At 40.1% G+C, this 27540-nt stretch overlaps 1 protein-coding gene across 5 annotated transcripts in view; it reads left to right on the forward strand.

Annotated features, from left to right (window-relative positions):
- Positions 1-13421: 13421 nt before the first annotated feature.
- The window catches only part of OSBPL9 (oxysterol binding protein like 9), a 67840-nt gene continuing 53721 nt past the window's right edge, over positions 13422-27540 (forward strand). For 2 of the 5 annotated variants that reach the window (XM_074151495.1, XM_074151497.1), the window contains exons 1-2: positions 13480-13590; positions 24092-24142. In XM_074151495.1, the coding sequence (XP_074007596.1) occupies positions 13480-13590; positions 24092-24142 (162 nt within the window). Of the gene's footprint in view, positions 13591-24091; positions 24143-27540 lie in introns of all 5 variants that reach the window. The other 3 variants (XM_074151494.1, XM_074151496.1, XM_074151498.1) reach the window with 3 other exon arrangements.

The following is a 27540-nucleotide window of genomic DNA, read 5'->3' on the forward strand; positions in this document are numbered from 1 at the left end:
ACTTGCCTACATCTGTAGCAGCTGTGTGCTGTAGGAGAGAGTGCAGGTGGTACTTTGTGAAAGCTATCAGATACCACATCACAACGTTCTTTCTGCAGACAGAGAGAATTTGGTGTGATTCTGTAGGCATCTCTACAGATACACTTTCTGCTGCACTCCCCCTTCTCAGAACCACAACCCTGCTGTATGGCCATAAACGAGAAGCCACCACGTGGGATTATTTTTGATTTACAGCTCTGCAGCAGGGAGAGGAATCCGTTCTGTTACTTGGCCAACTATTGCACAACACCGGCAGGCAAAATGTTCCTTTAGTGCAAAACATATAATCCCACTGGTGTCAACATGTAAGACTGAGGAATGTTACCTTAAAACCTCTCTTTGTTTTCTGGAATCCTGAATTATTGACATGTAATTAATTTTTTTTTCATCCTTCTAAATCAGTTTGGTACTATCAATAACAGTAATGTAATTTGATTAATGAGATAGCACCTAAAATATTTTCTTTCATGAAAAATGTTTTAAACACATAAAATAAATATCACTGCTAAATATCAAAGACTGAATATTATCTCATTGCTGGAAAGCATGTGTGCAGTGAATAGTTCACAATTTAACATAGGTTCCTGTTTGGTTGCACACACAATTGAAACATGAAATATCCTTAAAGATGACCAAATTATTTGCTTAATTATTTGACTGATTTGTTGCTTGCTTGTTTGTTTGTTTTTTAAGATTAAGTCGCAGCAGTAACACAGCAGTGATTCAGTCAAGAAAACCTATACTGTTGTATTTATAAATAAAGGTATCTGCTCTTTCTTCTTGCTTTTCAGTATCCTTATTTTTGCAGTTGGGATTCTCAGGTATGAGAGATGTCTGTTGACTCTAAACAACAAAAGTTTGTGACAGGCCTGGACGATATTACACAGTTTACTGTATTCAAATAAAAGTCAACATAATACCAAATTCTGATCATTTCAAATCCTTTCTTCCAGTATGTGGAGATCCTACAATCACAACTTTAATATCTAGTTATTCTCAATATAGGATTGAGACTTGTGTTTACAGAATAGTTTAGAAGATCAAGTGAGTTACCAATATTGTCACACAGACACAGGCCTTGAAAAACCTTGGTGTGATAGATCTCTGTCTTCTGCAAAAATAAAGCACAGGAAACAAAGGAACTATGCATGGCGTCTCAGAAAGACTAGTTACTAATTAAAAGAATGAGATAGAACACCTGGGAGTGGTGGTGGAGCTTTTTGGGGTTTTTTGACTGCATCATGTGCATTGGAAAGCAAATTGGAGCAGAACCTACAGCCAGGCTTTTTTGCTGCCAGTGAGGCTTGGAAGGGGAAAAGTATCCAAAAATTGCTTCAGGACATGGATGAGGAGACTTTTGATCAAAGTCTCAAGCACAGAAGCTTGGATCGCTTCCTTGGGTTTCTAAATCACTTAATAGGTATGTTTCCAGTCAGGTAACTGGCAATTACTGTATTTCAATCTAATTCCTACTTCAAGAAATGCAGTAGAGGCAGGACAGAGGCTGATATAACAACTGGCACAGACGAAAGCCAGCCAGATGGCATGAGTCTGAAAGAGTTCTCTTGCCCAAAACCTAGCACCTACGTCCTTGGCAGATTCTAAAAACAGCAGAGAATCTCTCTCCCCTTTACCATTATCATACAGCTGACTTTTTTTTACATATTTGCAGTTCTGTCTCCTGCCCTAGTAGCTTTGTAATAGCTTAAAGAATTGTTCATATGAGAAAAGCATTTATTCTACTAACAAGATTCAATAAGGCAAAATTTTAATTAGACTTCTTTTTTCTTTCTGGTACCTCAGTTTTGTAACATTGCTGAAATAATGTTCATCGATTACTGTAGCTCTTTTGGGGTTGCTAATTTAAAAAGTAATACAACTTAATAGTTGAGTAATATAAAGATATATAAAGTAATTGAGTAATATAAAGATGTTTTTGATCAGATGAGCAGATTAAAAATATTACAAAAAGTAAAATTCCTAAAGTTTTAGATGTCCAATTTGTGTATATACAATTATTTGATTAAATGAACCGTGTGCCACTTCTAGCAGGAAGAAGTATTTCCAAGCACCTCACTCAACCTTATGCCATAATTAGGCTCTTCATGGACATTGAGCAAGATCTGCCAAAACAATATAATAGATCTACATTTGGTCAATGCTCTGTTCACAATTTATTATAAACTATATTACTTAAGTCCGATCCTCATCACCAGGGGACTCAAACATTGCTGATAATGCAAACAATCTGGGGTTTTGGCTAATGTAAAAACCTGTAAAAAGGAAATACAATAATCTAGAGAGAATCTATGACAAAATTTCATTTATCTCTCAAGTCTCTTGGCTGGTTCTAGATTTACCGTTACTTCCATCACTGCGTTACGAGAGCCAAATTTCCTTCTCATACACAAGTGCACAACTGCTACCCAAGTCCATAGTTCCAGTATATTCCATAAAGAGAAGATGGTCTTATGTCAGTATCTACTGCTTGTAAAGAAATCTCTTCCATCTCCAGCCAGCCTGTTACTTAACAGCCACAACAGAGCTGCACAAGGCTGATGCGAGGGAAGCAATGTGTTCCACTGAAAACCGGACAAGGAAATGCCTAAAACTGCAAGCTGACTGAAAGAGCAATAGGAACTGAGTCAGCATTCTGGGGAAAGGAAGGAATAGGGAGGGGTGGAACAAGCAGTATATTCTTCCAAAAGAAAGTATGTTCAAAGCAGATAACATATGAAAAAGATAAGTGTTACTAGTGTGCCATAAATAATATAAAATTTACTTAATGCACCATTAAAGTTTATGGATCAAATCCTCTTTCCTGGCCAAGATGTACTTGCATAACGAAGGCTTTCAGAGTTGGTTATAGCTTTCTGATTCACTACCCAGTTCATCTCTAGTACTGTGATGGAACTGGAGATGATTCATTAACGGAGGGAGCCAAATTGCAGTTCCTCTACCCTACAATCCCTTTAAGACACTGTTTAAATGGGCTGTAAAACTGGTTACTGTATCAGCTCTTAGTCCATTCAGAATGCTTCAGTCTGAAAGGGAAATTTCCTAGCTGGGACCCTTGGGTGGTTTTTTTTTATTTTGCACTGCCCGAACACTGAACAAGGGACACAGGATGGTGAATATGGCCTAAGGCTTTCCGCCTACAACCTTCCTCAGGTTACTCCAGCTCTATGAATGCTTCAATTTCTCCACGATAAATGGAGTTTATTTAGATGTATGAGTGCACATCCATATTTACAGATCGCTAAACTGCAAATCCAATTCAAGTTTCTTGTGTTCGGGGGAACCGTATCCCTGGATGTAACGTGCCCTCTGAGCATGCATAATTTGAAACAGATGGCTCAACAGATGAGCTGCCAAAGACGCAAGGCCAATTCAAATGCCATCCAAAAGTAAAAGTTAAGTGGGATAAAAGTTTTCCTTGTCCTACTTTATCTAAACAGGACCTATCTGCTTGGAAGATGCTCTTTTCTCATTCTCTACCTTTCTACTTATTCTTTTCAAATATGGCATGCTCTCGAAAACAGGTTCAGTTTTACCAGCTACCAAGATTTTATCATATATTTTCTAAATTATTATTTTTTTTTAATAAAGCTCCAGCCTCTGGAGTTAAGAGCTTACATGGGTTATTTGAGCTTTAATTCAAAAAAGCCAACAAGAAAGCAGCAAAATATTGGACCTTTCTGGCCTTCAAGGTTGCCAAGAAAAGCTTGAAAATGTGAACCCTGAAGGCTCAGAGACCAAAATTCCTTTTTAACTTATGCTTTAGTTGGCATGGCTTAAGCACAAATAAATAATTTAAAATGTATGGAATATGAAGTCTACTGATTTATCATTTAAACAATCTGATATACGAACAGCTACCAGAAAGTTCCCCCCAGCATGTAATAACTTCCTAGCCTTTCCACAGGACCCCCTGCCAGACACCTGGTCCATGGCTTGCATAAGTGGAGACACTATTCCTGCTGGCATTATCATGCCTTAGGCAATGCCTTCACTGTAAAGAAAAACTGATTTAAAGCTACCATATGTCTTGATTTTCACAGATATGACAGTTTTTTCCATCTGGATTTTTTTTCCTCTGGATACACAGGCATCTATGTACATTTCTATCTGTCTATTAATCTGTCCATCTCCCCAGACTCTGTATTCTGTTGTCTGAATTTCTTAACAATAGGAATCCTGACACAGTACATTCAAAGAAACCCAGAGAATGGCAGATTGCTTACTGCAGATGAAAAAAAAATCGAACATTTCCAAGAAGTAATTACACTGTCTGAGCATTCCCTGTACAGAATACGCCCAGGTTGCTACTGGGAACAGAAATGACAGCCATCACTTGAGTCAGCCAAGCACTACTAAGATCAGTTACACTGCAGAGTATTACCTGTGCTTCCCACAGTCACTGCATCGGCTGATCCCGCACCGAATATCCTTAGAAATCTTTAAAGTACTACAATGCTACAATTAAGGATTTGTGGGTATACAGGATTCAAGCTAAAAACCACAAAGAAATTGTAAGTTTACTGAACTCTACAGCCAAGACAAATACTCGGGGTATGAGACTGGTCCACTACCTATAAGAAAAAGAACGTTGTCCTTCTTGTGTTTTAGAAATTCAGTGAAATGAGTAAATTTAATGCAGCGACTCTGTAGTGATTAAACATATGAGACATCACCCCTGATATTTAACAGATTAAATATTCCCACCCAAAAGTGTAAAGCCAAGGAGACATAATGTTTTACAGGCAGAATGGGTTAATGTTATCAATATGTAAATGACAGTCGGATGAGGGAAAACTGTGGGTAGGATTTTGTTTTGTCTAAAATTGTCAGATACGTAAACCAAAATCTGAAAGACTGATAAGACAACAGTTCAATTGCTAGTGATTTTGCTGTATTCAGAAGAGCTGCATCTTTTCTCTAGTTGGCATACTAGAAACAGCGTAATTAGAACTAGTCAGCATAAACTGGAGAGTGTAATACTAATGAAAAGCTCAGATCCTCCTCTTTTCTTACGCAATATGAATAGCAGAGCTTAACTTCAGGTATTTACATGCTTTAATCTTTAATAAATTTTGTTCTTGATTATGTACATGTAACCACACCAATGGAATACACAAGTATGAACAACTTTTGGCCTGTTCAGCCTGAATTGGAAACACCCAACTAAACGCATGCTTTCGTTTGCTGTTATTTTGAAAGACTTAATGCTGATAATCTACAAACAATACTGCAGACTTGACTGGTAAATTAAAACAAATTACCTATTGTGTATATCTCAAGTAAATACATAAATGTAAGAATCTACGAAATCCTAAACATTACCAACTTCAGCTTATGCTATGGAAATCAAAGTCTGACTGTATACTGCAGGCTATTTTCATAGTTAGACTTGTTTGTTAGCATACTTCTCACAAGTTTATTTTCAAAAAATTAATTCTCTGGGCAGTAGAAAGCAAATGATGTAACTCTCCATTTTCTGCTAATTGTCCAGAGAATTTGGTTAACTCCAGAAGCGTTTACAGATTTTAATATGAATGTTATTGTAGCATTTGCTTAGAAGTTACATTGCAGTTACTGTTCAAATTAGATAGTTTATCAGGGCACTGGGGAGTACGAATATAACAGGCTGAACTTTTGAGACTTGGAAGCAAACAGACGCAACGAGGCCTGGATTTTCATCAAGTTCTTGGCTTACAAACTGAGCAACAGAGCCTCCCGCCCTGTGTGTGCTGCTGCCCATGAGCTGGGTCGGATTCCCTTTGTTTCAAACCCTGACATCCAGGCTTATTTCAGCAGTTCTGAGCAACTTCAGCTTCAGCAAAAGTCAGTGAAACTGCTAATGTTAAAAAATGAGCAAAATAAGGACTATTACAATGTAAAATTAGGCTACAACATCATTAAAGATCCCCACAGAAATTCTGCTCTTACTGGGGAAAAAAACCCAAAGCCTTCCTTGAAAGGGTACCTATAGATTCCTTTAGCTAAATCTGTGAAAATAAGAACATAATATAAAAATAGAGGTAGTGGCTTATAACAAAGGTTTAAATAGCCCAGTGTCCTGTCTCCAGCAGTGGCAACAGGAAGCAGCTATGGAAGACGGCATGAGTAGATAAGCACGTAGTGACACTGCCCTGGTGTCCTTACCAAACCTCCTATAATTTACAGCTCGGAAGTCACCTGAGCTGGAGTTGTTTAATTGGTGTGAGTGGCTGTTTTAAGTCTAGACAGCTGATGAATGTGTCCTGTAATATGTCCCAGGCTTTTGTCTTCGTACTGCTAAGGTTGGACACTCCGCCAGGGTGGGCTAGGGCTAGGGCTTTTGTCTTTGAACCTGGGTTTTCCTCCTCCTGATACCAAGCTGCAGGAGGCGCTGCTGTGAACCGAAGTCTCACTTCGTCTGGAAATCAGGTGTGGCTGCATCCTGCACGTGAGTCTGCCGGTTCACACACAGCTGTAATGGTCTCCTGACAGCTCCTGAGGCCTGTCAAAGTGGCAAAACACCCACCTGCACCCTAAATTGAGGTCCAAGTGCAGATCATAATTTCGGGGGAGCAATTTGATTTTATTCTGCCAATTCTGATGGCTACTTATTTTTCTTCTACTTTTCTTCTATTAAATCCATTCTCCGCTTCTTTCTCCATTTCTCAGGAGAGAGAGAGAAAGTTGAATAGGATGAAAAAATAATTTCTGCATTTTCACTTCCATCAGAAAAAGAAAGAAGGAAATCCTTTAAGCAGGCACCAAAAAGGATTATTTTAATTCTCAGATAAGAAGAAAAAGACTTCTCCAATTTTTGGTAGGATAAACCTTGCTCCCTGTGTCTCCCATCCTTATACAAGAAACAGTAACCCTAAAGAAAGATCTTCTTGGCATCCCAAAATCAAGCCAGTGTTAGGTGAGAGATTATACTGTATACAGGGATCCTCCTATGTACAAATCCCTAGGAGTGATTCTAAAGTGAAACAATTTGGCCTTAAATCCCAGAATGAAATGTAGAAAGAGCTAGAAACTGAGTCTAAATGGACACAACTGAAACTTAGCTTTAACAGCTATGGAATACTTCTAGCTATGGAAATAAAGTGAATAATAGAAGCACTCATGGGATAGTGCTCATTCTATATACTTGTGTTTTATGATTGATTGCTCAGCTCTAGGTCTCCTTGACTTTACTTTTATCCTCCCTTTCATCTCCTTAGATTTCCTACCCAGTACCCTAAAAATTACCATATTCAGATTTATGCTTAAGTCTAATACATTATTTCTGCTGTTTACCCAGACAAAAAAAAAAAAAAGAAAAAGATATTTTTTCCTCCAGATTTTAATAAGACTCTACCAGACACCATGGATACTGTTCATAACAGCCTAATAACATGCATATATTTTGGAACCTACTTGTGTATGTGTATACACTAGCTTTAAATACTAGCTTTGATATTGCTGTATCTATTAATAACAAATAAATATAGTGTATAAAGAAAAGATAAACACTCCTTACTGAAAATAAACATAGCATATAATCCTTATGTTTAGGGACAATACTCTTTAAAATATTAAATCAGTTTTTACTTTTTCCCTTGCTGAATTTGCTACACATCAAACTCCTCTGTAAATAGAATCATAGATTCATAGAATCATAGAATTTTCTAGGTTGAAAGGGACCTTAAGTCTAATTTTGTGAGAATATCGTGTATCTATTGCATCCTTGCAAAACAAATTGACTACAAAGAGCAAGGAACCTTATTTGAAACACATTAATAGGCCAAACACTATGAAAAGAGGTGATGGTGGGAAAGCTTTGGGAAAAGAGATTATGCTTATTTGCCTTTTTGTACCGAGGCTGCAGTGAAGTAAACATTCCAGTTGAGCAGCATTCCTCTATATCTTTTCATAGTCTCTGCGGAGACTAAAGTAGAAATCACTTATTTGCGGTTGAGAAAATAGCATGGACTTCTGCATTAAATTTTAAATAAATTCTGCCCACAGGATGATAAGACGCTTAAATCAAATGATGAGACGTTATCCATCTAAGCAATGCATTAGGAGTATAAAACGTGATTCAGCATGCTGTGAACTCTAAACTCTTGTACTCAGCAAAGACATCAGACCTGTTGTTCCCAAGACTAAATTATGATTTGTTGTAAGTTTTATAATAAAATACAAAGATTACAGTCAATCGTTCACCCTGCAAAATTCATTCCAGCATTTTTTCTAGTTGCTAGACTAGATTTCCAGATTAGCAGAGCTCAGTCCATGTGCAGATGGAAAATAGATCATAAAACTGTTCCTTCAGTACAAAGGCTAGGCAAATATTTTAATTCTTTTGGACTACCTTTATTGTATATTTAAGTTATTTAAGGTGCTTTCCCTATTAAATCTGTATTGCTGTTAATGCCTTCGTCTCTGAACACTGAAAGATCTCAAGTGTGACAGAGGCATGTGGGAGGAATTTTCTGCTCTCCTCTGTGTAAAGGGAGTACAGAAGACACCCACATTTCTACATGGCAAAGACCTTCAGCAAGTTCAGAAACATACTTCCTGGAGAAACATTGAGTCCTAAAATGTCAGTTTACATCTCTTGCAACTCCCAGATAAGGTTGTTATGTCAAACTGCCCTGCAAAACTGTATCCTGAACTTACTCCTTTAAGACCATAACAAAATTTAAGTTATGCCATTATTATAAAACTACTCAAATTTATAATGCCCTTAAAATGTGTTTCTCTGTAGACCTTGTAACAGGATTTGGTCATTAAGTGAGTCACTTGAATTGCTTAACTGAATACCATCATAATCACACTGCAATATTTGACAAACTTCTCCTAGTCCTGTAAAGCATCGGTGCCAGTTACATGAGTCAGCTGCGCTTTTGCTGCATCATCCTCCAGACATACAGCACTACTTGAGAGGATTAAATAACTATAGATAAAATAAATCTTAGTTTCAGAATCATCTCCACCTATTTTAAATGCAAGAGAGATTCTCCAGCCCTTTCTTAAATGGTACCACATTTTAGCTGAAGACATTCCATGTGTTTTGGGGAAGTGGCTCTAATATCATAATACTCTCCAGTGTGGCTCTAAACATGCCATAAAAAGGATGAAAAATCTGGACAATAATAAGGCAGATCTTTATGATGTTCTGAAAGTAAAGTCCCTTCTCTTGTGAAACCTAGTCCAAACACAGCCGTAAGCTGTAAGTAGAAACAGAATGGGGACTCTGAGGCCTGAGGATATTAATTCCATACAACCTGTGGTAATTTGATTTCTTCTAGTGTATGCTAATATGAAGTCATTTAGAAGACTCAAAAAGGTCTGCTTAGCCCTCAATGAGGTTCCTCATCCCCGACCTAGAGGAATTTATGACAATTCATTAAGATCAGAGAAAAACTAGATTGAAATGGACAGGATTGAGAAAACTTATTACTAATGGCTTTTATTTGCTGGGATCATACAGGAATTGGCAAGAAAGGCCCAAGACAGAATTATTTGATTGCCTCAGAAAGACAGAGAACCAACAACTGTCTTCATTCCACTGTAATGCTGGGGTTTTTTTCATAAACATTTGTATTAGAAACAGTGACAGTATAATAAATCTATTCAGAAATTCTTCTTACAATGGCACTTACTGGCATACTTGATTTAATTATCCTCTTTTACGAATGACTGTTTGCAGAGTAAAGGTGATTCTCTCCCATCTATCTTCCTTTTAGTAACTCCCTAAACCAAACATAATCCTGAAGAAATAAAATAAAAAGTGTTTAGGCTCTGACATTGTTCCTGTTCTTAGTGTAGTCAACAAATGCATAGAGGGACTAGAAAATACCTTTAAAGGGCAGTCACAGGAGACTGAAGATGACACAGAAGGCTTCATCTTCTTCTTGACTGTAGTTTATTAGTGCATTTGTTACCCATAAAAAAATCAAATGGAGGAATTTTTTTCCTGAAGGTACAAATAAAACACATTACTTGCTTCCAACAAGCAGAAGAAGAATCATCCACCATCAGGCTAAAACGTAATTTCTTAATTATGATGATTATGTTGTTGGTAGTTGACACGGTGACCTGATAGAACAAGTACAAAATGAAACTACCAGCCCATTCCTGAAGTGGGAAAATAAAAGGAAACAAACAGTCATTTTTTCTCTTCTCAAATGGCTTCCTTATGTTGTACAAAACCCCAAGCAATTGCAGCTGTTGGGAGAAGCTAAAGCTACTTTCACTGCTGCCAGTCACACTCCCAGACATCCTTAAGGAAACCCACAAGCCACACAACTTCATCACTGAGGTTCCTCAAAGTTAGTTCAGCTATAACTTCAGGAAAATTTAAAATAGAAAAGAATTTTCCTCTTAGAGAATCAAATCTTCAGTATACTCCTGCTTTTCATTCCCTCTACCGTGGTCCTTCACTGGTATTTAAATTGGCAGTACCTTCCTCTTAGCTAGAAACCACACAGATTTAAACTGCAAGGGCCAAAACACCCCAAATGTAATTTATTGGACAAGCTTGGACAAAGGAAAGAACATATAAGTTTTAAAATGTAGGGTGCGAGTTGGGATGTCCTGGAAAACACAGCAAGGACCGGGCATATCTGAGGTTTCCCCCTACATTCTCGCTGGGACTGAGTAACTCCCGAGGCCACTTTATGGGCTAAACATTGTGGCTGGTCAGGAAATCTGTGTGTGGCTGGGACAACAGCAGGGTAATTTAGTCGGGGCCTCCATGTGGCAAGAGAATGATGCTAGACAAGATTTTCAGCTGATGGAGCAGGGTATAAAACAAAGGCAGCGCAAGGTAACAGCTGCTGCTTTCCGCCCAGTTCTGTTGATTTCGGCAGTAGGCAATTCTCTCAGATGACAGTAAGAACTCTACTTAGTGTTAAAGAGGGTGACATACTAGTCTAATTTAAGTTTTGCAAAATACAGAGAACATCACAATAAAACTGTCTATAATTACAGAAAATAACAGCTCTTCCTAACTGTTCCAAATTGGATACAGACGGAACACATTAAAGCAAACTAAATTCTTCTATTAAGAAGTTACTTACTAACTTCTATTTCAAGTAATTTTTTTATTCAAAATCATTGATGACGTAATATACAAAGTATATGAAGGTAGGTTATATCACAGTTGTGGCTGATTTCAGTTTGTTGAACTAAAATGTCTGCACTGATCTTTGAAAACAATTTGAATGGGCATCTAGGATCTTTATCAGAAGAATGTAGCTAATCAAGCCTAGTTCCTTCAACAGTACCTTCATGGACCATATACAGTATATATACTGACATACACAGAAGACACATCAACCTGGCTTGTCAAGAAAGTACGTAAAACTACATGATACTGTATCCTGAATTCTGAAAACAGGCTATAATTCCATACGTATTTATTTCAATTTGTGTGAGTTTTTTTGAAAAACAACGATTCTCTGACGTCTGCCAAATTACCTAAAGAGAATATCCGCACTACATTTCTAAAAGAAACCTTGAGAAGTATTCCCCTTTAACACCTGTTAACACAACTTTTCCATCTACTCTAGGGCTTTTAAGGTCTGGCTAAATTGAGCTAGCTAAAATACATGCCCTTCCTAGTGGGGACAAGTCTTTGGCACATTTCCCCTCAAAAAAAGTCAAAGAGAACAAAGAACTAGTAAGATATTCAGTGTATGCCGAAGTTCGGCAAATTCAGCCTCTGGCAAACCAAGGTAAATAGAAAGCTCTTCTGTGGAGAATTTCTCATTGAGAACGCTCTGCCTACAGACAGCCCTTTCACAGCGAAGCCAAGAGGGTTTTTTTGCACAAGCTCTTTGCATAGTTTCAACTCTTGTGGCATAATACAGTCAAAGTAGTGATCCGAGATCATAAAGCTCCAGTCCAACTACAGCTTTAAATGGTAGTACTAGTAATGTTCTGGCACCATCCGATGTTTTTTTGTTTTGCTTGCCTGGGTATAATCTCTAGGCAGCCATGCTTTGTTTAGTCAGTGAAACTAAAGAAGAAAACAAACTACTAAGGTCATATGCAGCTGGGAAAAAGAATGTTATCAAAATTAACAAGCTGGGCTTCAAGACTGAATTGTGCATTAGCTAGATTAAACTGGTAACAGCACGCACAAACACACCACCAGGTGACTCCAAGGGTTATTATAAAGTCAACGCTATAACTTCCACTCGGTAACAACCTAGTAAGCAATGTGATGTGTAAAATGGGAAGCTGAACTAGAAACATGGAAGTATTTCTTGTTTTGTAGACTCAAACACAGAAGGTCTGCCTTTGAGTGGTTCTTTTTCACAAAAGGGTAACTGAGGTGATTTTTCTATTAAAATTAGTTTAACTTAGTCTAAAGTTGCAGTGTTGTAAGACACTAGACCTACTTCAGCCCTACTATAAAAGGATTTTTATATTAAAATCATAAAAAGAAAAAACACACAGGTTTATACCTAGTGGGGAAATAAAAGGAAAAAGAATTTATTCAATGAATACTGTAAAGATTACATGACAAGCACAAACCTCATGGTAAAAGCACTAGTGCTGCTGCTATATTGCAGATGCTTAGGAAGGAACATGACTATCTCCATGGATCCTTTAAAGTTTTTATGTTAAAGTACAACTGAAGTTATGTACTTATGTCAGAGAAGACCAGTGCCAAAGAACATGCCTCACACTGAACAATAGATTTACGATTGTCCATAGCTCCTGGGGAATTCATTCCACATTCTTGGATCAGTCCACAGGAAAGCTGTGCCTCATTTAAATAAGCCTTACCCTTCAATGGTTATCTCAAGTCACAGATGTTTTTTTATGCATTCTGGCCATGTGGCCCTTTCAGTAGGAGACCCGGGCCCTTGGACTCAACTGGTAAAGCCTCACAGCCGCTTTGGACAGGCCAACAACAGAGAGGCAAAGGGGGACAAGAACCACAGCGAGAGAAATTAAAACGTGCTGTAGTGCTAAGTATTTTAGGAGACAGGGTGACGTCCTCCCGCCCTCACACAACCGAGAGCGTCCTGCCGTCACCACACCCTCCACTCCCACCCAACCGCAACACCACCACCACCACCACCTCACTATCCCTCAACCCTTCCCTCCTGCCTCCCCTGAGCCGTGAGGGGAAGCCCCACCACCTCAGGGACCAGCTCCCTCAGGCGGCATCCACACCCCTCGAGCCACCCCGGCTCCCCCCGCCCCGCTCTCCTCACCACACGCCGCCCCGCCCTGCCCCGCCTGCCCTCGCGACGCCCGTCCCCGCTGCGCGCGCAAGCCACGCCCCCTCCCCGCCCGCCCCGCCGGGGAAGGGTGGCCTGTGGCCCCGCCCCCTCGCTGCGTGCCCCGCCCCCTCCCCTCCTGGCGGCCGCCCTGTCTCTGCCCGGCTCCCCTCACCGAGCGGGCGGTGCGCGTGGCGGCGGTGCCGGTTCGGTGCCTAAGATGGCGTCTATCATGGAGGGCCCGCTGAGCAAATGGACCAATGTCATGAAGGGCTGGCAATACCGCTGGTTCGTGCTGGACTACAACGCCGGGCTCCTCTCCTACTATACGGTGAGGGGCAGCGGCGGGCCGGGCGGGCGAGGAGCCGGGAGACCGGCTGAGGCGCAGGGTGGGGGTGGGGAGGGGACTCAGGGCGGGGTCACTGCTCGGTTGACCAATGGGGAAGGAGGAGGCGGCGGGAGCAGCCAATGGGGTGGGCCCTACGGGGAGATTGATGGGTGGGGGCGAGCGGCGTTGTTATTGTTGGCGGCCGGCGCGGGAGGGGGGGGGGGGCGGCTCCGGGGCGGGGTCGTTGGGCGGGAGCGGCCGTTACCCCCCGGCCGGGAGTCCCCGCGCGGCCGGTGGCTCAGGGGTTAGTGTCGCCGGTGGGATCTCGGAAGCCGTGGGTGGCTCCCGGGGCCTCGCACCCCTCCCCGGGCGGGTGACGACTCCTCTGCCCGCGGGGGAGCGGGGCCGGCCGGGAGCCGTGCTGGGCGATGGCCGCGGGCTCCCGCTGCCTCCGCGCCCCGCTCTCCGCCCGGCGGGAACTTGACCGCTCCGGGCCCGTGAGGCTGTCGCCTCGCCGGGCGGCCCGCCCGCCTCACGAGCGACTGCGCCGAGCGGCGATCTCCTCCGGCACTTGGCACCCGGCGGCCGCTGGGCACGGAGGAGCCGGTACCGCCGCGGCCGGTCGCTCCCCAGTTCGGGACTGACTTTCCCGTTTCCGTTGAGGACTTCCTACTTTCAAGCACGAACTTTTAAAGTGCAGTGTGTAAAGAACCAGTGATGTTTTCCTTTCTTTTTCTTTTTCTTTCTTTTTCTTTCTTTTTTTTTTTGTGTGTGTGACAGATCCTGGCTTTCTAACTTGTTCAGCTTCTTACATAAAAATGTGAATTAACAGTGCAGATTCATTTTTTCAAGGATGTGCCCTTAAATGAGAAGGCTGACTGGCTGAACCGCATGCACGCACAGTTGTCTTCTTAACAGTTACTGTTAGTGTATCTGCCTGGATAAAACACAAATTTAACCTGTTGTAAATTGTAATAGATTCACGGCAAATAACTTGGAGTATCATGCTGTCTGTGAAGATATATTCCTACAAAAGCATTGCATATAAATCTTTTTTCCCTAAATCTGGATTTCCAGCCCTACTAGGTGAGAGGTTATCTCTCCAGACCTAGGAGTTTATACGGCTCTTGGCATAAAACAGTTACAGGCTCTCAAACAATTTTGGTTCACATAAGTTCAAAATCCCTCACCTGGAATATGGATGAAGGAATAAAAGTGCTTTTATAGTTGCTTTTTAATGCTTTCAAATGTCAACTCTTTGACTGAGATGAATTAGTGAGTGTAGTCTAAGTAGAGGTCCAAGGTGCAAAGTCATATAATGCTCAGCTACAGAAATAGAAACATTTGCCGATGACTAGTACGTATAATAATAATTCTGGTTACTGCCGTGACTTTCATTCTATCATCTTTGCCTGTTTAGTCAAAATCAGTTCTTATATTTCATTATTTCCTATGATAGGTATCTCTATATATGCATTACGCTTTTATTTTGTATAATGTTATTATTATGACTTTTAGTGCAGAAGTTTAAAAATCCTTTTTTTAACTACCGGCCCTAAAAAATGCAAGTTGGGATCAAGAAATCAAATCACGTTCTCTCCTTTGTGTGCCCTTACCATTAAGAAACTCCTGCGGTTACCATTTATTTTAGAATGCTTTCTTTATCCATGTGCTGTCTTTTCCCCACATACGTCTGTAAAGTAGGTGTTATGCCATTCTCTAGACATCTGAATTCCTTCTTGTACTGTGTATCGTGTTGAACTTAAGCTGGTGAAAGACAGGCTGCCAAAAAGAGCTGATCCTTCATGTGTGCTGGCGTGGTTACTCGCAGGACTGGGGGGTCAGCTGGAGCATGGGTTTGGAAGATAAGTTGACCCAAGTCCCAGTTGACCGCGTGCCTCCCAAGTACTAATATTAGCACTGAGAAGGTAGTGGGATGCTCTTTGATTGAGTTCTACCTTTAGTTTTAGGTAGTCCTGAATGGTACTTTATAAGACTGTGGTACATCAGCAATGTTAATTTGGAATGTTGGCAGGTTTGGGGGCTTTATGTATGTGGGAAAATGTTGTGATTCTGTATATGCAGACTTGTACTTTGAATTCATGGCTTACCTGTGTGATCAGGTACATAGGGTTGTGTACTCCATTCCCTCTGGGCCGGTTTCAGTCTGAAGCAATACAGTTGCCGTGCTCTGCTTGTGTAGGTGCAGCTGAACGATTTTCAGCCTGAAACTGGCCCTTCCCTGTGAGCGTGACGTGTGGGTGGAGTAGCCTGAGATTGTTTCACCCTGGCTGTATAGACATGCAGTTTGGAAAGAGTTTTGCTGATAGGAGAGATTGCAATTAACTGATCAGCTTTTACCTCCTCATCACCTCGCGCAGACTCCTTAGCCAATTCCAGTCCCGAAAGTTGCACGTGCAGGAAACACTTTCTCCAGTTGATCCAATAGCCAATTAACCTTTGGCAGAGGAGCTGTGGAAAACTGCAGGGTAATAACTTCTGATCCAGCTGAACTTTCCATCAGAGCTAGATCCGGAAACATACATCTCTTCATAGGTGTGTCCTTGCACTGTTGTATTTAGTTTAAAAATAGTCCACCCTTAATGTGGAATAAACATTCAAACAGAGTTAGTGTGCAATAGTATTGCACTTGTGAAAAAAAAAGCATCTAAATTAGTATGCTTTGTCTTTTTTGGTAAAATGAGTAAATGTTAACCTAAATATGTTTTGGGTACATACATCAGAAGGAAACAAATTCAATTGAATTTACATTTCTGACGTGATTAGAACTTTCAAGAGGCAAGGCAAAAGGTTTTACATCAAAACTGAGTCAGAAAAAAAAAAAAGAGAATTTAACGTTCACGTATATTTCTGTTTTCATTGGTGTATTCCTTCCTCTTTACTTAGTTGTACTGCAGTGAACGCTAGCAGTACTACTTGCAAGTGTGAATACAAATGTTTCTCACATACATTTCCGAGTTGGTTTACAAAGACTTTTACAATGCCAAATCGTTTGCTTTTTTTCTGCTTCTGTAGTTTGTGGGGTTTTCTCTCTTTCAGAATAGAAAGGTACATCCTCAGATTTGCTTAGAATTACATTTGTTTAAATTTATTTATGAATTACGTATTCCAGAGAGTATGATCTGGACTTAACCAGATACTGTCTGTACATGGTTTGCTCGAATAAATGGTTGTCTGATATCAGTAAATGGCTACTTTTTTCTTTTTTTTTTTTTTTTTTTTTTAAGATCAAAATATGAACTAAATGACTGTGTGCCATTTAGGATCAGTTTGACCAATGGTTTGACAAATTACTTCTTTTTCCCCTCAATATTCTTTGATTTGTGAATCCACCAATGTTTTCTCTTGAAGATATAGCAAGCGTAAGTCTACTGAAGCATTGTGGGTTTTTCAGTGTGGTTGGCTGCATTGATGATATTTAACAGAAAAGTCTCGAAATGGCTCATTTCTGCCTTCTACTGGTACAGGCCCTGTAAAGTTGTTCCATGGGCTGCATTCCAGCTGAAAAATAACTTTCTGCTGATTTATTTTTTCAGCTGAATTTTTTCTGTCATTTGTTTTCTGCATGTCAGTATAAAAATGTGTGTTAGCATTGTACTGGAAGATAGCACGAAGACAAAGAAATGGCTGGGGAGGAAGAGGGAGTTGAACGCAATTTGCTTTTTGTTTGTGTTTTCTGGCAGAAGTGCTGTCTTAAATACACATCAGCTATAGCCCTGATTACCCTTGGGAATCCTGTAGAAATAATCCAGAGAACCCCTCAAGGTTGAAAATCTGATTTGAATTCTTGTTTTGAGTGTACTCTTCAAATAAATATTTTAATCATGTAATAAATTGAGCGCAGAACTGCCATAGCTGTGCAAACAATGCTAAGACCAGGGCCAGTAGATAGGAAGGTCAGTTCCTTAAAGTATTTTAAAACTTTGTGGATATTTTACATATGGTGATATTGAAAGGAGAACTGTACAAAATGTTGTAGACTTCAACAGCTGCCTGGTATAGTGAATGAGGGTTGCAAGAAAAAATTGTTGTGTGTGACAACTCCGAAGTGTGATGTTCTTGAAACAGAACTGGGTAGCCTCTCATTATCTTAATGGTTTTTGCACCAATAAATCCCTAAATAATAGATTTCAATGCTTAGATATTCTGTTGTTGTTTTGTTAATCGTTCCATCAAACTACTTTTAAAAACATACGCTGGTTGGATGCAAAATCTGCATGAAAACAGCCGTTAGGAGGAAGCAGTTGTGGTGGCGTAAAAATACTTTTCCCCTCATGCTTTTTAAAGCCCGTTGCTAGTTAGCGACTTTAATACTGGTTGTACTGTCTTGAAGAGCTGCTTGTGGATTGTACAGTCCCAATATTGGTGGTGGTGGGGACTCAAATTTTGCAGCTGTTTCATGAACCTTTGGTGGTGAACTGAAAACAAATCTCATTAACTTGATTTCAAAAGATGCCTCTGAAGCTGGAGTCATGGCTCAGTGCCCCTACGGTAGAGACTTTCAGTTAAATGTGTTTTCCTGCTTTTTCCAAATACTGTTTCTCAATCAACAGCTGTGTGCAAAAATCCCAAGAAAACAGGAAAAAAAACATCTGCTTTTGCACAAACATTCCTTTTGAGGTCTCTGCTCTCCACTCTCAGCTGAGGTGACACTTTCCTGTAATAACTTCATCTGTCACATGAACTACAAACATTCTCAGTGAGTCTAATAAAAACAGACAAAACTATAAGCAAACCAGGTATAATAAGAAAAAGAATTCTGAATTTACAGATACAGGATAAAAAATATTGATGGCTATTAGGGAACACTGAATTGAATTTTGTACATAGTTTTAACTTTGTATCAGAAGTTTTGATGCACTGAATAAATTGTTAGAGGATTACAATTTAATTAGTTCACTTCTCTTTAGCAGTTGGGGTATGGGTCTGGTTTTAGGTATCCCAGTACATGATCATCACTTTGCAGTGTGTGTCCGTGGCGTTTCTCATCCCATATAAACACATTGTGCCTGTTCAGATTTGTTCAAAAGTGTTTGATGAGTTAATTTTGTACTGGCACTCAACTGCATGTCGTCTGTCCTCTCAAAGCCGGCCATGCTCTCTGCTCCATTAACTTGATGAAGTGTAGTTGGGTGCTCACGTAGGATCTGGATCAGGATCAGTTTGGTGTGGTTTGGCAAATCAGTGGAGTAAAGATCATGTGCTAATTGAGGATCCCAAGAAAAACACTTCAGTACTAAATATGTTCACTTACCTGCAAAATCTCATTTATTGCTTTTTTTTTTCTTCAGTAGGTGTGCAAAATAAAACCAGTAGCAATCTAGAAGATCAGATTTTATTGTTGTTGTTGTTAGATTACAACTTCGTTTAAGATTTCCAGCTATTTAAAACCTTTCCTCAATGCAGGTTGGGAATGAAGTAGTTAAGCTGTGTCTAATGAGCTAATGGATTGTCAGGCGAGAGACACAATTTAATGAATAAGCTTTATTTAAACTAACTTAGAATTGTACAGTATGAGCTTTTAATAGCAATTACAGTATTTAGAAGTTTGGAAAGGTCAACATGGTGGTCAGATGGCCAGTCCTCTTGCGGATACAGGCTGTTTAGTCTGTAGCTATCACTTCTCAGGGAAGAACCTGAAGGGAGGGTCCTGTAATTGTGCCATTTATTTTACACCTTGATCCAGTTAAGGCCTCTCATGTATTAATTTCCTGTAGGATTCTATAAGCGGTGTAATGCTTTTCTTTGTCAGGAACCATAAATTGTTGCCTTACCTTTTTCAGATATACATGGCATCTGTTGGGGTCAAATGAGCCCGGTGGCATTCTCAGTTATTGCTGCAGTGCTTTGGTTCCTGCTTTATGACTGCATCCACAAAAGTCAAAGCTTTAGCTGCAGAAACAACATGGCTGTTAGATGCTGTCCCTGTGCTCAAGAAGGTTCTCCTACCGGGCTGTGCTTTGCAAGGGAACGAGAGGAATGATGGGCTGGGAACAGCACGGAAAGTTTTTAAATTGTTGGGGTTTATTTCTGCTTGAAAAATGAGGGTTGCCGTAGCATTTGATGAGAACAATAACTATTATTGAAAGTGGTCCAAACTAAAGCCTCTCCTGTAGATGTAGTTAAACTGCAAAAATCACTGTTTATAAATAGAGCTTGTTCCAGGTTCTTCATCCCTAACGGGAAATAAATGTCATAAGTGGTTTTGCTCATCTGGTACTTATGTTAGAGATTTCCTTGACAGCACTGTGCGAGTCAAAAATGGACTTCTTCAAGTTCTGTGCACTTCTGCACAAGCAGAACTTGGGCCTGAGAACTTCTGGAGGCAGGCAGCAGCTGAGTTTTGTATTGAAATCGTAAGCTTCCCATGCAACAGCTAAAACTCAAATGAAATAATTGTAGTTCTAAAGAAGAAGGAGGGCTGGGGGCCTAAGAGGGGGTGTGTTAGGTCTTTAATTTTATTTTGTGTTTATTTTTTTAATAGACCCAGTTATTATTTTTATTTCTCTAAGAAGCTGTAGGTTACCTGAAATGCCTTATGTTAGATCAGGTCTGTATTTGATCAACTTCACTGTGTGGATGTAAAAAAGAAACTAATAAAGGCCATATTTTTTTGGGAGATACCTACATTCCGCCTGCAGTACTACTGTATAGCTTTGTTCGTTTTTACAAATTTTTATTTGAGTTTCAGCTGAAATTTACCTCGTGTTGCTGTCTGCTTGTAACCTATTCAAGTCCTTTATTTTATCAAGTCCTTTATGATTTATCAAAATCAGTACTCGGTGTATTAAAAGTTTATTGAAAATGTCGTTTTCTCTGGTAATAGTACTGATCACTGAAAAAGATAGCTGCATATTAAAACTCTAAATATAGAAAGAAAGTAAAATGTGACTTTTTTATTAGCCACTCAGAGATGTCTTTCCACTGTATGAGATTTTGCTCAGTGAAATGGAACCATTCCTCAAAACAGTTATGGGATGGCTTTATTTATCCAGGAATACTTGACCAAGTATAGGGCATATTGGATACACATGCCTAATTTCAACCAAAAGGGTAAAACATAATGCTCTAAGGGGAAGCTGAAGCTGTCTGAATCGTATTTTTTATAAAATCTTACTTTGTCGGGGGAGGGAAAATCTAAAATGTCAGATGAGTTAGGATCTAAGGTACTCTCCTGCAGCAATCGGTAAGAGATTTCCTGTATTCCGATGAGAGAATACAGCACTGTGTGATGATAGCTGCATGCTTTAATGCACAGGGAGTTCAGGTACTGGAATCATAGGTGCTTTATTCCGCTTAGGTAGAATGAATTAGATTTACCGCTTCATCCTAATTGGTATTAACCAATTAAAGCTCTGTCTGAAGATGAGAAAATTGTAAGTATATAAGACCACACTCTTAACCTGTGATTTATCTTGTGAATGTTTTTGCAGACTAAGAACATTATAATGTTTAAACTTAATTTCCATTCCATTAAAATGTGATGTACAAGAAAAAGGAAGGCTTTTGCAGCATCTTTTGCTGTTGAGCTGATAGCCAATCTGTACAGTGGAAGCGAGGGTTGTTGGGATTCTGTCCTCCCTTGCACTAGGACTAGCTCTCATCTGCCCTGCACTTACCTGGTTGAGGGATCTAAACCCAACCAAAATAATAGAATCATAGAATTGCCTAAATCGGAAGGGACCTTTCAGATCATCTAGTCCAACCATCAGCCTGACACTGACAAAAACCATCACTAAACCATATTGCTAAGCTCTGTGTCTTCCTGTCTTTTGAATACCTCCAGGGATGGGGTCTCAACCACTTCCCTGGGCAGCCTGTTCCAATGCTTGACAACCCTTTTGGTGAAGAAATGTTTCCTAATACTCAATCTAAACCTCCCCTGGCACAAATTGAGACCGTTTCTTGTTGTCTTATTGCCTGTGACTTGGGAGAAGAGACCGACCCCCACCTCTCTACACCCTCCTTTCAGGTAGTTGTAGAGAGCGAGAAGGTCTCCCCTCAGCCTCCTTTTCTCCAGGCTGAACAACCCCAGCTCTCTCAGCATCTCATCAGACTTGTTCTCCAGACCCTTCACCAGCCTCATTGACCTTCTCTGGACCCGCTCCAGCACCTCAATGTCTTTCCTGTAGCGAGGGGCCTAGAACTGGACACAGCACTCGAGGTGGGGCCTCACCAGTGCCGCGTACAGGGGACCATCACTGCCCTACTCCTGCTGGCCACACTGTTTCTGGTACAGGGCAGGATGCTGTTGGCCTACTTGGCCACCTGGGCACACTGCTGCCTCATGTTCAGCCGTCAGTCGACCAACACCCCCAAAAAAATGAATGTCTCTTCTGCTGCCTTTTCTTTGTGTCCAACTTGGTTCCCTGCCTGTGCGCCTGTGCCTGGCACAGCGAGCTGGGAGTGCTTTGCCTGCGGTGCCGGAGGGCCTGGAGTGTGTCACCCCCACAGTCAGACCCGATGGGCTTCTTTCAGCTGCTGCAGAGTCACATCCTCAGTCCAGATATTTTCTTTCCTGCTAAGATTATGTGAATATTTCTTCTTGAATCCACCAGAGGGAGTAATAAGCTCTCGGTAGCGTCCTCCCATTTTAGGAGAACTCTCAAGGCAGTGAATATAAAAAATAGGTGTGCTCTAATGAGGTGTGTCCCAGGTATATACAATTTCTGATAGAAAATTATTGGAGTAGCTTTGTTTCTAGATCCTTTCCTGTTTTGAGCTTTTAAAAAAAACAAAACAACAACAACTTCAAAATAATCTTCCCTATGTAGAAGCTTTCATTCAGGAAACCTGCAAAGAAATTACCTATCTGTAGAATACATTATGGATGCACTGCTGGTCTTTACGTCCATTTCATTTTGACCAGCTAACCTGTATTGATGTGAAAACACGTAGATTAATACTGATGGTTTCTAACATTCAGAAGACAGCTCTGACAAGTTAGAGACTGAATTGAGTGAGAAATCTGCAAAAACATAACTTTATTTGAAACTCTGACTGCTATGTTTTCAAATTATCTTGAGTGAATAGGACTTGCTGTGACTGCTTCGTGCTTTCCTTGTAGCTGTATCTCAAATATGTAGCAGATGAGGAATAATTTGTTGCTGTTCAGACTGATAGTTCTGGTTCCTGTCTTTTTTTCCCCCTGATATCAAGATTTTATTGTCTAATGGCTTCAGTAAAAATAGGGCTGGTCATAATCACATCAATATATTGTCTAGATGGAAGTGTTAAGATACTGTTGGAAAGAAGTGGGTATTTCAGAAGATGACAGCAAGAGAACCTGTTTGTGAGACACCAGTGATAGTTGTGTTTTCATCACGTGAAAGAATGTAGTTTGGATATTTGGGTGGCAAGAGAAGGGGTTGTATTAGACAAGACTTTTGCAGATAAGGCTACAATGGCATGTAATGTATCGTTTAAAACCGGAAAGTGTGTGGGGGGGGAAGTTGAAAACCAGATGTTTTGCAAATACCAGAAAACCGAGTATTTAGGATGACTGAAATGTTTTCTTTTTTCTTTATCTTAAAGAGTTTGTATGTGCACTACTTAGGCCTACCAATATTGCCCAATAACCCTTACGATATGGGCAGAAAGATGCTGACAAATCTACCTGAGTCAGTGCTGGGAGTAGCTGAATGTTCAAGGTGTCACAATTTCAAGCTAGAAGTGAGTTGGCTGTTTAGAGTTGCCTATTTGGGGTGTTCAGGTCTTTTCCCCTGGAAAAAAGTTCCTTGTCAGTGCTTCAAACAGAGAGATTGAGTAATTTAGCTGCAAGGTGGGCTGGTCTACAGGTTTGAGCGCTGGTTATGGACATAGAAATCCCGTTTTCTGATCTGGGCTCTTAGCGCTTAAATGGCTGTAGACGTATTTTTTACTAACTTTTAACAACTTTTTCTAACTGTTGTTATGAAAGGAGGCTGTACTATCTAGGAAGACATGGAAACCTGTCTAAGTCTGTATCTATATGAAAAGGGGTATGAATCTGGGAAACTTTCTGACAAAGGTATAATTTCATTTGTACAATTCTGCCTACACAGCTGGATTTTGTTCTATGGACGCTTTTCTGAGAGTAGCAGAGAAAGGAGGAAGATGCAAATCACTATACTGCCAATTTTTAATATTTCCTAATTCCTTTCTTCCTCGCTTCTTTTTATTTTCTATAAAGGTGTGGACTGCATCTTCTAGGTATCTACAGATACCTATATCTATACCTTTCTTCAAGGTATCTACAAAACTTCGTGAAGTGGGATATTGTAGTCTTATTTTTGAAGGATTATTTTTTCATACTATGGTTGTGTACTTTCTTTTGTGTGAGAACTAACATAATTTTTAACAGAAGTTGCAACTCAATTAATTAGTCAATAAAACATTATACAAAAATGCTTTATGCTTTTCTCAGTCGCTTTGAATAACTAACTTTCTCCTTACAATTCCTACTGCAGTTGTTAATCCGGTGACCTGTTTTTTTCTGTTTCAGTCAAAAGACAAAATGATGAGAGGATCACGCCGAGGGTGTGTTAGACTCAGGGTAAGTGTTGTTTTATTCAGTGCTTAATGACTTACTGTCTATAATACGGCCTAATGGAGAGAACTGCAAGGAGACACTTGAGGTTTGGGCTCTATTCCTCACTCAGCAAAATACTGAAATAGTGAAAGTATTTAAAGAAAGAACATTAGAGGTCAAGTGACATGCTGGGCTAATTACATTCTATAATTTTATATATCATATAAAAACATTATACATTTTACACATTACATAGAAAACCAGTATATGACAGAATAAGATGGGTTAGTATTAGCACATTATGAAAAAGTTGCTGTTTGCAGTTCTCATTTCTTTGTGTGGAGATATATATGTATATACATATATGTTGTGTCATAAGTCATTGCAAAACGGCTTCCTTCTATCCTTTTGATTTGCCTTTATTGTCTTACTGTGTCCTCCATTCTGCCAGTTTGGACTCTCTTTAGGCCTTCCACTTGGCTGTGCCTGAGCTTAGTGAAACAAAGGAGGGCTGGAAAGGGAAGGTAGAACACAGCAGGCAAAGTCTTTGAAATATCAGCTGGGGGGGTACAACATGGGGAAACAGAGGTAAGAAGATGCAGAGTTGGAAAGCTGAGAGTTACCTGTTGGAGGCACTCTGGTGTGGGACATTTAACCTTCAATGCTGCTGTTGCAGCTTGAGGTGACAGCGCTGAAGTGAGCTGGGAATGCAGTGATGTCTTTGCACATGCCCAGTTTCTACCTTGTGGTCATGCATTTATCAAAAATATTTCTTGCGCAAGTCCGTCTTCGGTATTCTTTCCCATTTCTCGTAGAATCTCTGGTTCCAGTATGCAGCGATCTTGTGAAGAGCTGATGTAAATACGGGGAAGGAGTGAGGAGGGTAATGAGTATGAATGGGAGCAGTTTGAGTCTTGAAGTAAAAGAAGTCTAGGGACGGGGAGCTGGGTCTGACACACAACGGGATGAGTGTCGCAGCAGAACTCCGCTTCTTCCAGTTATTCCTTCCTTCCGTTGTTACTCCTTCCTAGTCTTTCTGTGGGCCTAGTAAAGAGATACTGATAACATTTTGGGGCTCATACAGACAATCTCCATTCACCTGGGTTCCAGATGACTTTTTTGCACATATATTTATATACATAAATAAAGAATGTATTTACCTTGTTTAATGTATTGATATCTTAATTTAGAATTTCTTTCAGGGCAATGTAAACTCAAACCACTGTCTAGAACATTACATCCCCAAAGATTAATGAGGATGTTTTTTGCATTGTGTAGAAAAATTTAGCCTGAAAAATCGTGCCTGCTTTAATAGTGTTGTGAGCCTGTCAATGTGGAGGTTGGCCTCAGCCTGTCAGTTTAGGAAATATTAAAAGTGAACAATCTGTTCAATATTGCATGATCCATCTTTATATGTGTGTAACATAAAACAATCCCTTTCTCTTTCATCACCTGCCACTCTCCCACCCCAGATTACTATTTGGAGTTTTCTGAAGATTTGCTGATTCCCCCATCCTTTCTCTGAATGTGTGTAGGGCCTTTTTTTGTGAGGGAGGAAGGAATCTTTTCTTTTTTTTCTGCATTTGTAAAGCAGCTCTTCTGGCAGATGACAGTGATACTGATAACTGAACAGATGGGCTTCTGCAATCTGAAATTCTATCAAAGAGGTTTTCTGTTTAGAGTAATTGTTGATTTGTAACTGTAGGTGTGAACATAAACACACATGTAATTTAAGCAATTTGGCTAAAATACTTCCTTTTTTCTTGAATGGTTTTTTAAAAGCTCATTCCTCACCTCTTCACTCTTGGTAGCCATGTTTCACAGGCCTGAAGTTTCACCTTCAAGTTCTTTTGTTGATTGTCACAGTGGATTCATGGAGGAATCTATGTAATCTATACTATGCTTAGGTTTTCTGGAATACACACTTAAACTTTCACATTCCAGTTTTTCTTTTACTTGTTCATATGTATGATCTGCATGACAGCAGAAGCATCTTCTGTGCTTACGCCCAGGACCTTTTGCCTCAGCATTGCAATTAGAGCGCGTGCACTTTATGTAGCTTTGTGCTGAGATCACGCAGTGATGGGCTTTTCTTGCTTCTCAGTTCACTCCCACCACTTAGGATGGAGGCAGGATTTAGCTGTCCTACTCTGACCTTTTTAGCCTTACATTAGTTTTACCTGTATTCTCTGAGGAGAATATCTTTATCATGTTCTCGGTGTCTGACTTAACAGATTTTTAACGTAGCTGGTGAGGATAAGCTGAACCATGATTTTGTACAACTTGCTGTGATTTATTCTGATTTATTGTGTTACAAAACATGTACTTCAAGTGCCAGACATTTTTTATCTACTGGTATATTAAAAAAACATATAAAATTGTTCTGGCAAAGTGAATCTGGCCCATCATGTTATGTCTCTGGCACACTACATGATTACCAGATAGTCTCTGAATGTAATGGCTAGTCATATGGGTTTTGTTATGTCCTGGCACTAAAAGTACTCAGAATTATACTGGTTTGGGTGTTCTTTTTGGGAGCCGCTTTTATAGTGATCACGGAGCTGTCTTTGAAATGCCTGTATGGAAGATACTGTCTTGGAGAAGTAAAGTGGTGCATTTTGGGCAGTGGAGGGGGAGAAAAGCAGTTTGGAGCTCTCCTTTCCTGCTGTGTAGCCTTGAATTACAGATGGTTGGTGCTAGTCTTAAACAGGACCTGTTCCTTCCACTCTGTCTCATGGTGCTCATGACAGTCCCAGCCACACATGGGCTGGTACCATTGGCCAGAAACCTCATATAGGGGCTATGAAGAATGTGTGTGAATAAGATTGATTCAGATCCCTAAGTCTGTACCTGAACAATTCTTATGTTTTGGCCAGCCTGATGTTTACCTATCCCCCTCCTCTGCAGTTGCTGTATGATACTTGTCGAATGAAATGAAGCACTTGTTGGAATTGACTCACAAGTGCTTGTACCACTGTTACTTGCTGTTTACTCCGGCTGTAAGGGCAGAATTTACCCTTTAAATATGGGCACCTTCCAGTGATGTCTTTCTGTTTTGTGGGAGGGGGAAGGATAAAACAGATCCTGACACTGTGTCTCCTGGAGGAGGAGAAGGAAAACTGAGTAAATCCGTTTGTGATTTTCAATCTAAATGATATAATTTCTTGGAGTTGTCAGAAGCATGGAACGGTTCTTTTTCAGGGTCGTCTTGTCCTGGGTAAAAAAAACTGTGTTATTTATTAAGTGTTTGGTGGGGGCAGGAATGAAGAAGATGTGAATGGATTTGTAAATAGCTGAGCACAGATGGCCCTTAACTCTATAATTTATTTGCATTTCCTTCAAATAATTCATGAGGAATTAGAAGACAAAGCTAGCTGCTTTTGATATATCCTGTTGACTTACTGTTAATATTTACTTAGGGA

Source organism: Numenius arquata, chromosome 8 (assembly GCF_964106895.1).
Source record: "Numenius arquata chromosome 8, bNumArq3.hap1.1, whole genome shotgun sequence".
Taxonomy (NCBI): Eukaryota; Metazoa; Chordata; class Aves; order Charadriiformes; family Scolopacidae; genus Numenius; species Numenius arquata.